At 34.5% G+C, this 13636-nt stretch overlaps 1 protein-coding gene across 9 annotated transcripts in view; it reads right to left on the reverse strand.

Annotated features, from left to right (window-relative positions):
- Positions 1–13636, reverse strand: part of PXDNL (peroxidasin like) — a 432031-nt gene that overhangs the window by 96690 nt on the left and 321705 nt on the right. For all 9 annotated transcript variants that reach the window (XR_005380944.1, XR_005380945.1, XM_038579277.1 and 6 more), the window contains 2 exons: positions 11916–12032; positions 9420–9578 (listed from right to left, as the gene is read on the reverse strand). Coding sequence is in view for 7 of the 9 variants with exons in the window: in XM_038579277.1 (XP_038435205.1) it covers positions 9420–9578; positions 11916–12032 (276 nt within the window). In the remaining 2 variants the exon portion in view is untranslated. The remainder of the gene's footprint in view (positions 1–9419; positions 9579–11915; positions 12033–13636) is intronic.

Below are 13636 nucleotides of genomic sequence, written 5' to 3' on the forward strand. Positions count from 1 at the left end.
AGAGACAAACTGCCTTTGTCCTTTCAGATCCTATCTACGATAAAAAATCCATCTCTCATCACAACCTTCTCCTACAAAACATCAGCATTTTCCATTCCACAGATGCATGGAAAAAAACAAGCCAAAACAAGCCATTAGACTATAAATCCTTTTATTTCCTACACTCTTCTTTCATAGAGGTACTTCTCTATACACCCATTCCTAACTGACCTTCTCTCGTCATCAAAAGTGAAGAAATGCCTCTCCTCTTAACGTTAAGGCAAATTGCATCATTGATTTTGCAAATCCCATCCCATCTTCCCACCTGAGAGATCTTGAAACAGCCATCACTCACTCTATTCCTTCTTTCTGCCTTCTCATCAGAAAATACCTCAGAAAAATAGGCTCTTCCCCTTATTTGACGATATCTCTGACTCCTCTTCACTGTTATCTTCTTACTGCTTGCCTTCCCAAAGAAATTTTTTGGAAAAAATAGTCTCTGCCTATCTGCCCCCCAGCCCCTTTCCTCTGAAGCTTACTTTCCCTTGATTGCAAGAAAATTATTCTTCAGGCCCTTAAATTCAGAATCTGGAAAAAAAATGTCTTTATTAAAAGTACCTTTGCATAGCTTTTGACCCATTTGATCACTCTTTCCTCTTGGAGATAATTCTTAGCTGTTGGGATTCCTTTCTCCTCTGAGTTTCTGTGTCATACTAGGCATTTGTTATGGTACAATTCACACCTTTATTTCTTCTACATTACAAGGAATGCCCATCCTTGGCCCTCTCATCTTCTCACTCAAACTTCCCCCCTGGTTCTAATTCATAATCATAGACCATACAATTTAGCTTCATGCTCATAAATCAACCACCTTAAAGACATCTACTTTCAATCCCAACAAGTATACTAAATGCAACTTTTTCTAAACTGTACTCATTATCTCTCTCCATTTGCTAATTTATCTGCCTTTTTTGCTATTGAACTAGGAATTTCTTCATATATTACAAATAATTTTTAAAAACTTGTCAGTTACAAATGTTGCAAATATCTTTTGTGTCTCTTTGTAAAAGTGAATGGAAGATACAAATTTTAACATAGATGACTTATCAGTCTTTTCTTATAAGATAGTGGTTTTTTTTTTTTTTAATTTTTATTTATTTATGATAGTCACACAGAAAGAGAGAGAGAGAGGCAGAGACATAGGCAGAGGGAGAAGCAGGCTCCATGAACCGGGAGCCCGATGTGGGATTCGATCCCGGGTCTCCAGGATCGCGCCCTGGGCCAAAGGCAGGCGCTAAACCGCTGCGCCACCCAGGGATCCCAAGATAGTGGTTTTTATATTTTGCTCCAAAAATCCTCCTGTGGGCAGCCCGGGTGGCTCAGCAGTTGAGCACTGCCTTCAGCCCAGGGTGTGATCCTGGAGACCCAGGATTGAGTCCCACATCGGGCTCCCTACATGGAGCCTGCTTCTCCCTCTGCCTCTCTCTCTCCATGTCTCTCATGAATAAATAAATAAAATTTTTAAAAAAAATCCTCCTGTGCTACTATTATAAAAGTCTTATTTTTTAATTCAGAAATATTTAAATATTTGTTTTTTAATATTAATTTTTAATCCGGAATTGATTTTGGAGTATAAAGTGAAGATATCATTTCATGTTTTCCCTGTGACCAGTTGCCTAACACTATTTATTGAGATCTACTTTCCACAAGGGAGCAGTGCCACCACTGTAATGAGTAACGTCTTTCCTTCTGTTCCATAGGTCAATTTGTCAATCTCATGCCAAAAACACAATATGTTAATTATGACAGATTGATAACATCTTGCTATTAGATTAGATTATCTTAGTTATTCTTAAATATTTACTCATTTTAATTAACCTTTCATTTTCTACCAAAACCCTTCCAAGATTTACACGGGAATTGCATTGACTAAAAATCAACATTGGAAGGACTAACGTCTTTACAGGGGGATTTATCTTCTCAATTTCTTCCAACAGCATTTTTTTTCCTACAAGCTGTGCACATCTTTTGTTAGATTTATTTATTTGTTTTAAATTTCATTTTATTGTGGTAAAGACACTCAACATTTATCCACCGTCTTAAAAATTATTGGTTACTAATCAAAGGCCATAAAGTTTCAGTTAAGCAAGATGAAGTTCTACACATATGCAGTACAATATTGTATGTATAGTCAACAAAATGTTAGATTTATTTTTAACTAATTTATACTAATTTATACTTTCTTGCTATTTTAAGAGGTATTATTTTTTTAAAATATTATATGTATGTATATCTTATAGGTATATTATAGGTATATTTTAAAAATAAGATTAGGTATTCTCTTCATTACTGACTTGTAGAAAGAAAAATATTTTTATTTATTAATGTCAACTAATGATCGTGGTAAACTTTTATTGTTTCTGATAGTATATTTGTAAATATTTCTGAATTATGTATGAGGAAAATTCTATTACAAAGAAATAATAAAATCATATTTATTCTTTCTAAATTCATAACATTTGTTTATATTTATTTTCTTTTTGCACAGGCAAGGACCATCCATTACAGTGTTGAGTAAATGCAATCTTCTTTCTATTCCCAAAGGAAATATTTGTAATATTTTATCTTGAAAAGCATTTTAAAAAATGTTATCTATATTATCTATAAAAAGCTTTTTTAGTAGAAAACAGTTTAGTTGTTTATTTCCATATGGCTAAGATCATTTCTTAATAATGAATAGGTGATAAATTTAATGAAAAGTTTTGTCCTTATCTATTTATTAATATCATAATTTGTCCTCCATTAATCTATTAATGTCATCGGATTCAGTTGGTCATTATTTTCTATAGAGATTATTTTGAATTTTTTCTCACAGTATTCTTTATTAGTTAAAGTTGAGAACTACTCCCTGTTCTATTTTCTGTAATAGTTTTTATAAGGCTGAATTGATCTTAGAGTATTTAGAGAATTTGTCTGCAAAATAACTGCCAGAATTTTTAAAATTCTTTTCTTATCTTTTATTTTTATTTAAATAATTAGTTGATTTTCTAACTCCACCTTTTTCACTTTCCTGATTTGAAACTTATTGCCAGATCTTTTTTATTTTTGCCACTTACCCTTGATATTTTGCGAGATATATAAGAATATTATAACTATCTTTATTCCAATAATCACTTTCCTAACTGATATTCCATTGTTAGGTAGTATTTAATTATGTGGTTTTTATTTAGTGTCACATCATAACAATTATTATTATTACTATTTGATGCAGAAAATATTATAATATTACCTATATATTCAGCTGTTTCTTTGTTCACCTTTGATTCTTTTTTGAATATCATTCTTTTAAGATCTTTCTTTTCTTTATGAATTTCCTTTAGAAATTTCCATTAAGTAGTATTATAGTTGCCAAACATTCTCAGTTTACTGAAAATATCTTTATTGAGCCCTGTTCTTGAAAGATTGATAGTTATATAAAACCAGATTTACTGTTATGTTTTCTAAGTTACTTTGAAGGTTTGATTCCAACATCTTGTTTCTTCTGTTACTCCTGATATGAAACCTATTGTTAATTGTTTAAGATCTTATTTATTTATTCATGAGAGAGAGAGGCAGAGACATAGGCAGAGAGGAAGCAGGCTCCATGCAGGGAGCCCTATGTGGGACTTCATTCTGCAACCGCAGGATCACACCCTGAGCTGAAAGCAGATGCTCAACCACTGAGCCACCTACATGTCCCAAAACCTGTTGTTAATTTAATTGATATAGGTGATTTGCCTTTCCTCTCTAACAATAATACCACTACTGTGAACTACCCATTGAATGAGGAAACCATATCAGCAGGGGCTTTGGAATAATCAGCTGTGAGAAAAAACAATTAAGGTTAAAAGGCCACATGCTGGGCAGCCCGGGGTGGCTCAGCAGTTTAGCAGCCCCCTTCACCCAGGGCATGATCCTGGAGACCTGGGATGAGTCCCACATTGGGCTCCCTGCATGGAGCCTGCTTCTCCCTCTGCTTGTGTCTCTGCCTCTCTCTTTCTCTCTCTCATAAATAAATAAATAAATAAACTCTTTAAAAAAAAATAAAAGGCCACATGCTGAAGCTGGGTCCAGGGAAATAAGCAGTAGGGGAATCTTGATATGATCTCTGAATAATATTCATATGATGCTGGAGAACCAGCCACGCAGAGGACCTTGAGGATCAGACAAGACCTAGCAGCAACAAAAAGGAGAGAGCCATCTTGCCATTGGCTTCCCATCAGTGAACCTGTCCCTTTCTCTCTGCTCCTTCTTGGCCATCTCTAGGCAGGAAGAATTGAATTAAAAAGAAGTAAGTATACAAAAAACTAAACCTTGTCTTTTCCCACTCCCTACACTCAGATGGACACCCCAACCTACTGCAGTCACCTGCTCCAGCCTGTACTGAGAGAAGGCCAGGAAAAGAACTGTGGGCATTATACATTGTGAGATTTAAGTATTGAAAAAAAAGAGGTGGAGCCTTGTGGTTTGGGGACATAAGGGTGGCATTTCCATTTTTTATTAAAAAAATGGTCCACTGGCAACAGGGAGGATGAGAAACAGAAATGTACTACTAGTTTTGTTCATAAAACTACCATTCGTTTTCAGTAACATTAGGAAAGCACTAAAGTCCACTCCACCAAAAAAAAAAAAAAAAAAGCTGGAGGGGGGCTACATAAAGCAGAGAAGATCTAGTAGAGATGTGTGTGGAAGAGGCTATGACACAGATCTCAAGAAGGGCCAGGCACATAAACTTCCTTACTCTCCAGAACAAAATCTGCATCATATGTACCCAGTGTTAATTTTTATGTGTCTACTCAGTAATTCCCCCAAATTTTATTGAATTGTTATCTCTTCTTCACTCAAAGGAAATGGCGTCTTTTTCACCATGACATTCCCATATGAAAGGGAATCAATTTGTAGATTAGATATTTTGTTTTAATGTACTGTTACTGTTTTAATTTATGTAGCTTTATTATATGCTTTATAATTTAAGTATAATAAGTCCTCCTTAATTATAGTTTTTTCAGAATTTTCTTGGTTATTCTTTCTTGTGTCTCTTGGCTTATTGAAATGATTTGTCTCTCCAAATCTCTATTAATTGACAGTATTGACAGCAGAAACCTTTCCTTAGTGAAAATATTTATACCATGTCTCTATTAAGCAGGATTCTGGCTAATGAATTCAGTAAAGCAAGCATAATTTGATAACAAATCCTAAAAATTCATTAAAGTATATAAAAGGAAAACTGTCGGGCAGCTGCAGTGGCTCAGCGGTTTAGCACCACCTTCAGTCTGGGGGATGATCCTGGAGACCCCAGATCGAGTCTCACGTTGGGCTCCCTGTGTGGAGCCTGCTTTTCCCTCTGTCTGTCTCTCTCTTTCTGTGTCTGTCATGAATAAATAAATAAAATCTTTAAAAAAAAAAAAAAGGAAAACTATATTGTATATCTATGCAAAAAATCCAGGTATGTAAATCTATTTTATCATGTTGAAGAAATGTCTATTCAGATCTATATTAACTGAGAGTTTTTAATTATAATAAATGTTGAATTTTATCAAATGCCTTTTTTAGCATTTATGGCAAGAATCCTGATTTTTCTTCTAAAATCCATTAATATGATAAAGTATATTAATAGCTTTCCTATTATTGCACTATCTTTGACTTTCTGGAATAAAAACCACTTAATTATGGACAAATATGTTTTCATATGCCACTGGATTCTTTAGGATTTATAATTATATTTATTTATTTACATTACTAGATTTTTTTTGCATAGATACACAAGATAGTTTTTCCCTTATATATTTTAATGAATTCTTAGAATTTATTATGAAGCTTAGGTTTGTTTTACTAAAAATATTTTTAGAGTGTTTATTATTTTCTAATTCCTGAAACAACCTAAATGGTGTTAGAATTTTTGTTATTTGTAGATGTGATGATTTTCCTTGGGAAACCACATGGCCACATTCTCTTATCGGAGGGTGCTCTTTTGCAAGTGTAATATTCAGGATAATTAACAATCTATTCAGCTATGCCAGAGAGTAACAGCTGGGTATGTGCACTGCTGTGATCTTTGGCAACTTTTTTCTCTCCTACTATATTCTATTTATATTTCTATCTCTTCTGGAATTAGTTTTCATTAATTATATGTTTCTATAAAATTATGAGTTTCATCCAATTTTTATATATATTTGCATATACTTGAGCAAAATATTAGTGGAAAAAAATAAAACTATTGCATAGCTAAAGGTTAGAAGCGTCTCCGGAGTGAATGAATACACACTGTTGAAAATACAGCAAGGTACATAAAGGGTAGACATGAGAAAGGCAAGTAAAATGATGTGGCAACAAAAAGTTTAAAGGGATTAGAAAGAAAAATGAAAGATCTAGAAATCAGGAAAAGAAGATCCAACAAATGAATGTTAATCAATCACATTAATCTTAGGAACATTATGCTTAAATTATTGAGAAGCTCAAAGAGCTTTTGTTTATGTTTGCTATATGTAACTATGTTCACCGTATTAGAAATTAAATCAAAGAACTTTAAAATGTATTTACTTATTCAAAAATTACAATTATATATTCGTACAATTTTCAGATAAATAAAAAAATTTTATGAACATTAATTAATTTTCCAAAAATAAAAGTAGTGAGTGGAGTGGCATATTATTTTACTTTTGCAAATCTCAATAATTGAATAACTGCTTTGAGTTTCAATCTCCTGCAATTAGTCATTTTAGTTGAAGTATATGAGTAAAATATGGCCTCACAAAGATAAGTATTTGTAAAATGTAGGGATATTTTAAAAGCTTTTTCAGATAATTGTTAAAAATCTTTGATACTACATCATAGTTTGACAACTGATAGTCTCTTTTTGCCAATTGCTTTCATGATGCATCTACTAAAGGGCTAAGATTTAATAAAAGTAGTATTTCCCCCTGTTTTATCAATAACATTGTAAATAAAATTACTTTCTTTTCCCCACTGCAAAAGAAGAATATACAAATTACTAGTACACTTTGGTGCCACTGCTTTGGTTTATGCTGAGGCTCTAGCACTTTTACCCACTATTATTGTGATACTATCAATGCGAATGTCAACCTATTAGAAAAAGCTAATAAGATCTTGATATTATTATGAGATAGTTTAACCTACAACCCCCCCATGAAATTGGAAATTTCCTCCACTGACAATCCAGAGAACACTTTGAGAAACACTTCAATACACACAAAATGGGTTCTGCAAAATACTGTAGGGGTAGTTATTGGTAAAAAATTGTTAATAATTTCAGAGATAAAATGGTTCCACTTGTTATATGTTTACTTGAATTCATTAACTCTTCCAATCCCACTGTCATGGACGTTCAGGTCACCTAACACATCAGTTGGCATGTCATAGATCTAATGGTTTCTTATTTTTAGTGTTTTTTTACTCCAACATTTACCTATTCATTTTGGGCTGATTAATATTCTACATAACTGATCTGGCCAACAATTGGAAAGTTCCATAGTATAGTCAAGCTCTGATACATTCTAACTCAACCAATCATCCTAATCACTTCCTCTATATGGCCCTCTCTCCCACTCCATTCACATAGTGTACATTCAACCTGTAAGGCTCTCTGTTCATTAAAAATTTTGTTTGTTTCTACATTTGTGCCTATTGCTAATCATATTTTCTTAGTTATGGATATTTTATAAATTTATCAAATTCCTCCATATATGTCAACTATTAGATTAAATTATATATTCTAATATTAATTTCAATAGTGGCACCTTAAAATATCTTAGAGAGTGGAGAAATCCTTGGAGAAGGAGCATGCTTCTAAGTTGAGATCTAGAAGGTCAATGGGAGCAAGTCTATTTAGGTGGAAGGATGTAACAATGGGACAAAAAGAGGACAAAGCTAAGACCATTAACTTCAGCATCTTAATGCTATATTTTATTTGACCATAATGTATTGATTTAATATAAACTCCTTTTAAAAAATATATTAATGTAGGGGTGCCTGGGTGGTGCAGTTGGTTGAGCATCTGACTGTGATTTCAGGGTAATGAAATCAAGCCCCAAGTCAGGCTTTGCTGAATGCAGAATCTGCTTGAGTTTCTCTCTGCCTCTCCGTTTCTCCTCCTTACCATGAGTGCTCTCTCTCTCTCTCTCAAATAAATAAATCTTTAAAATAATTTATAAATCAGGAGGTCTTTATATTAGCATTTTTAATTTTAGTTGAATTAGTTGAGAACCAATTAAACAGTTTTAAACATTCTGCAGAGCAGATTTCAACATTTCCTCTTAGAAAGGATGAACCAAAGAAATGGGATTTTCCAAGGGCATGACAGTTCCCTTCATCTTTCAATAGTGTTTTCAAATCTTCCCATGTATTTCACTTGCTATTTGAATACTTTCCCTAATATCTTTTTTCCTCTTCATAGAACCTCAACTTCCATCAAATAAATAATAATAAGCATTTGATATATTGAAAATATAGTGAGAAAGGGGCCAATACTAGATTGCACACAGATATTAGTGCAATGTAATCTTATATCTATGTCTCAGCATCACTGAACACTTAAAACATTACTAACATTTCTTTTTACATTTATATTGCTACATCTGACTAACCTTTGTCTCTGTTCTATATGCTTTTATCTAAATATGTGTTACCTCTGAATTTAGATTTACTACACCAAAACAAATTATAGAAAATTTATGGAGAAATACAGGAAATTATATTTAATGTAAAACAATGTTAAAAATGAAGTTTAGGCACTTTCTATATATTGTAACTAAGTTACTCCATTTCAACATAAGCCAGTGACTAAGAAGAAATTTCAAGAGTACCTAATAACAACCACTTTTCATTCTTACATTGGAACTATCTTTCAAAATTTAAGCCTTGAATTTTCTTTTTTTAACATGTCAGTTAACAATAAATTATGAACAAATAACCCAACCTCATACCAGAATGTTACTATTATAATAAACCAAAGCATTGTATTTCATGATGAGTCTGAAGAAAAGGTCTGTAGTATATTCCCAATAACCCTGAGCATAAAAAATACATCAATATAAGACCAAAATTCAGACCATCAAGTGTGAGAATGTATCTGAGAGCTAATCTCTGCAGGTAGGGCTAATTAGCTAGCTTTCCAAAAAATGTAAGAAAACACAAAATGATATTTTTTGAAAGAAAACATTATATTAATAGTTAACATTAATAGAAATATAATCCTCAAGTTTTAGAAAAAGACTGATTTAAAGATTATCGAATTTGCAATTTCTTAGGTCCTATAAAATAAAACATACCTAAGTAATAAAGTTCCCCCAGCAATGTGTGAAAAAATACCTAAGTAATAAAGTCCCCCCAGCACATGAAGAGGCACTCTTCAAGTGTGTAAACCCAATCACAGCACACATTACCTTTGGGTTTTACAGTCAGCTGGACAGACGCTTTTCTCACTCCCAATGGACTGACTGCCTGACATTCATATTGGCCTTGGTCATGACGTGCCACTTGGTCAATTCTCAAAGTGCCAGAGGAGAGAACTGTATGTAGACCTTCCTGAGGGAGCTTCCCACCTGTAAAGAGGGAAAGAAAAGACTCTGTATGGCATTGTTATGCCTCAAGAACTGACCGCTAGAACTGTGTTATCTTCTGGTGCTGGGTAAAGGTTGGGAACTCTCTGGAAATCCTCCATGCCACAATACTGTGACAGCTGCTCCTAATACTATATTGACCAGCCCCCAGCAGAACTGGTCAGCCCCCTTAATGAATTCCTCCAACTTCATATTTGCCCCCTCAGTTTTATTTTCCACAGTTAGAGTCCAAATTTCAAAACTAACCTTATCCAACACTACCCTTGCTTATGGTGGCTTCTTATTACTGTTAGAATAAGCTAAAATGCCTAAGGGAGCATGTGAGGTATTGCACAGGCTAACCGACCACACTTAACGTATATAGCTTCATCACCCCATTTTTTTACCTAATAGAGTGCAAACACGGCAAAATTTGGCTAGGAGAGGAATTGTTTTTGCATTTGTTCATTTTTTTAAATAATAGTTTTTATTCCTAGATTACCTCTCCAAATGATTACTAAATACGATTTTCAAATACCTTCATAACATTTATCATATGTATAAAATATTTGGAATATAAAAAATTATGGAATTACATTTAAGGTGCTGAGACAGCATCTTAAAAATGGTCATTTTTGTGACACTCAGGCTGCTGATCCTCACAGCCATACATACCCCCCCCAGGCAACCTTGCACTTTAACCCATCTGAGCTTATGCTGAGTTTACACTCCTTGTGGCCATTAACAAGTTGATGGACTATTTCAGTGACAACTATTTCAGTGACAATCTATGTCAAAGACAAATAGTTAACCTTTAATAACTATGTACACAAATGAAATAAATACTCTTCTAAATGTTTATAGTATAAATACATTCAAAACAATCCCCACAACCATTATTGTCACTCCTGGCATATAGATAAGGCAACTCTGATAAAACCACAGTTAACTTACTTGCCCAAGCTCATACAACTAGTAAATGTAGGAGGGAGATGTGAATCTTGGATTTCTGGCTTCAAAGTTCATCTCCTACCCACTCTACTCTTATAAAGATGAGAGCAAAAATTTTAGCCAAAAGAAAGTCATAAATGTTGATGTGTTTAGAATTTAACCTAGTTACCTGAATTAATATAAAAGTTAGCAATTCCAAGACCATAGAAATCTTAGAGGAGCTCTCATCGCATAGTGTAGACCTTATTCTCTTATACCCCAGGGATCACTGGAAAGTGCTAGGCCCCTCGCATGCACCCTGCACCACACCACACTTAAAAGACAGCAGTTCTCTTGGCACCTGGGTGACTCAGTTGGTTAAGCCAGCAACTCTTAGTTTTGGTTCAGGTCATGATCTCAAGAGTCCTGAGATGGAGCCCAGCCCTTTAATGCTCCCTGCTCAGCAGGAAGTCAGTTTGAAGATTCCCACCTTCTGTCTTCCCTCCACTCACACCCTTTAGCCTTCTCTTTCTCTCAAATAAATATATCTTTTAGGGGCACCTGGGTGGCTCACTGAGCTTGTCATCTCCTTTTGGCTCAGGTCATGATCTCGGGGTCCTGGGGTTGAGCCCCACATTGGGCTTCCTGCTCAGTCTGCTTCTCCCATTCCCTCTGTGCTGTATCATTCTCAAACAAATAAATAAATAAATACATCTTTAAAACAAATCTTTTTTAAAAAGCATTCCTCATTTTTTTTTAAAGATTTTATTTATTTATTTGAGAGCGAGCACAGGTGGGCGGAGGGGCAGAGGGAGAGGGGAATGCTTCCCCCCACTGAGCAGGGAGCATGATGTGGAGTTGATCCCAGGACTCTGAGACCATAACCTGAGCCAGCAGCAGATGCTTCACTGACAGAGGCTCCCAGGTGCCCCCCAAAAAAGCATCCAAGACAGCAGCTGTCTTTACCCACCTAACATGCTGGGGTCTTACTGATGGTTAATTTCACTGCAATTACAATTTTACTCTGTATTAAGAGAGAGTTCTGCCACTTTAAAAATCTTTAAAACCACTAACTGTCCAATAATTTTATTTTAGAAATCAAGAAACTGAACAAACTGGTGGTTGCCAGAGAGAAGGTGGGTGGGAGGATGACTGAACTAAAAAAAAAAAAAAAAACAAAATCAGGAAACTGAGTTGCAGACAGATTATCTGAGGAAGGCCACATATTCAAATGTTGAAACTTAACACATAACAGAAATTATGATGACATATTTAATTCAAAGATTATGTTTTGTGTGATGCTTTCATGTCCACAATATACCTATGATAATTAGTTTGAACTGTTTTTTATATCTCATAATAAAGAAGGTATTTATCTCTTCCCACAGTCACTGGTGGATATGCTAATACCTGCTTTGGTCCAGGCGATTATTGGAGGTGGGTTGCCTTCAGCTTCACAGAGAAATTCTACAGTATGTTCTTCTAGCACCACTTGATCCTTGGGGATTACTGTGAATTGTGGAGGAGCTAAATAGAATGAAAAATTATATCAATATTAAAAATTACTCTATAAATTGTTCATAGTAAAGAAACAAGGAAATATGTTTAAATATGTTGCTTAATTAGAGACTGTTTCCAATTATTTACCCAAAAGCTATTTAGAATGTGTAGGTGCTTGTGCCTGCTCTCAAAAAAAACAAAAAAATATATATCTGGTTTGCAAAGCAGAAAAGCGATAGTAAGAAGGAATTATTTCTAAACCTTATGGAACCTTCTTCAGAGTTTAAATAAAACTACAAATTTTATTTGAGCCATTAACAAAATTGTTGCCTCCAAACTTTCAGATACAGTATACAATTTGAAACAAATTGCTCCATTAATTTCAGGGAAAAAAAATGCTTTCTATAACAAGTGATAAGATACCTTTTAAAAAGTCACATTTAAGTCAAAATTCCAAGAGTTCCAAACATTCAGATATTTTACAATTGAATTTGTTTAAATAGCAAATAGCTGCATATACAGTTATATAATCTATTCATGACTCTTTTATTAGAGTGAAAAACAAATCTATATGACCATTTAAGGGCATGGTAATCTCCAATAATTCCTAAGTGATGAAATTTTCAAAACAACTTTCTGAGATAACCTGACCCCTTCTCCTTGCTGTTCCATCTTTGTACTAACCCCCTCTTTGCTTTTCTCACCATCTGGATTTATAATCATGATAAATCATGATAGGGATGCCTGAGTGGCTCAGTGGTTGGGCGCTGGCCTTTGGCTGGGGTTGTGATCCTGGGATCCAGGATCAAGTCCCATATCGGGCTTCCTGTGAGGAGCCTGCTTCTCCCTCTGTCTATGTCTCTGCCTTTTCTCTGTGTCTCTCATGAATAAATAAATAAATCTTTAGAAAAAGATAAATCATGATAAAATAAATAATATTTGGCAAACTGTATTTGTTTCAGCTTTCATATTGTATGCAAGTAATAAAGACTTTTAAAAATCTTCAATTCTAAGTAAGGCACTAGGATAAACAATGGTAAAAGATAAATTCGGGATCTCTGGGTGGCTCAGCAGTTTGGCACCTGCCTTTGGCCCAGGGCGTCATCCTGGAGTCCCAGGATCAAGTCCCACATCAGGCTTCCGGCGTGGAGCCTGCTTCTCCCTTTGCCTGTGTCTCTGCCTCTCTCTCTCTCTCTCTCTCCATCATGAATAAATAAATAAAATCTTTAAAAAAAGAAAAATTATAAGGTCATGCAAATTCATGAAATCCCTCAGGAATGTCTGCAAGATATCTTAGATGTCTTAGAAAAGTCAAGGTGGAAAATAGGCCACAGATCAGCAGTCTCAGGTTCCATGTTGCACAGATGAAGAAATTCGGGCTGGGGAAGGTTGAGCTGAATAACTCTCAAAGACACAGTGAGAATTTAGGCCACTCACCCGGCCTGATGTTTCTTTCCAGAATATTACACGAAATTTTTAAATTGCTAAAATGACCTGAAATGGCCAAAAATATTTCTATGTTAAAAAGTGGATTCATAACACAGCAGAAGAGCAAAAGGTAGTAATTACAGCAAGTCATTTAGTCAAGGCACAAATGTTGGGAAATTTGACTTTAACTTTTTAATAATAAC

This window comes from Canis lupus, chromosome 29, assembly GCF_011100685.1.
Source record: "Canis lupus familiaris isolate Mischka breed German Shepherd chromosome 29, alternate assembly UU_Cfam_GSD_1.0, whole genome shotgun sequence".
Lineage (NCBI taxonomy): Eukaryota > Metazoa > Chordata > Mammalia > Carnivora > Canidae > Canis > Canis lupus.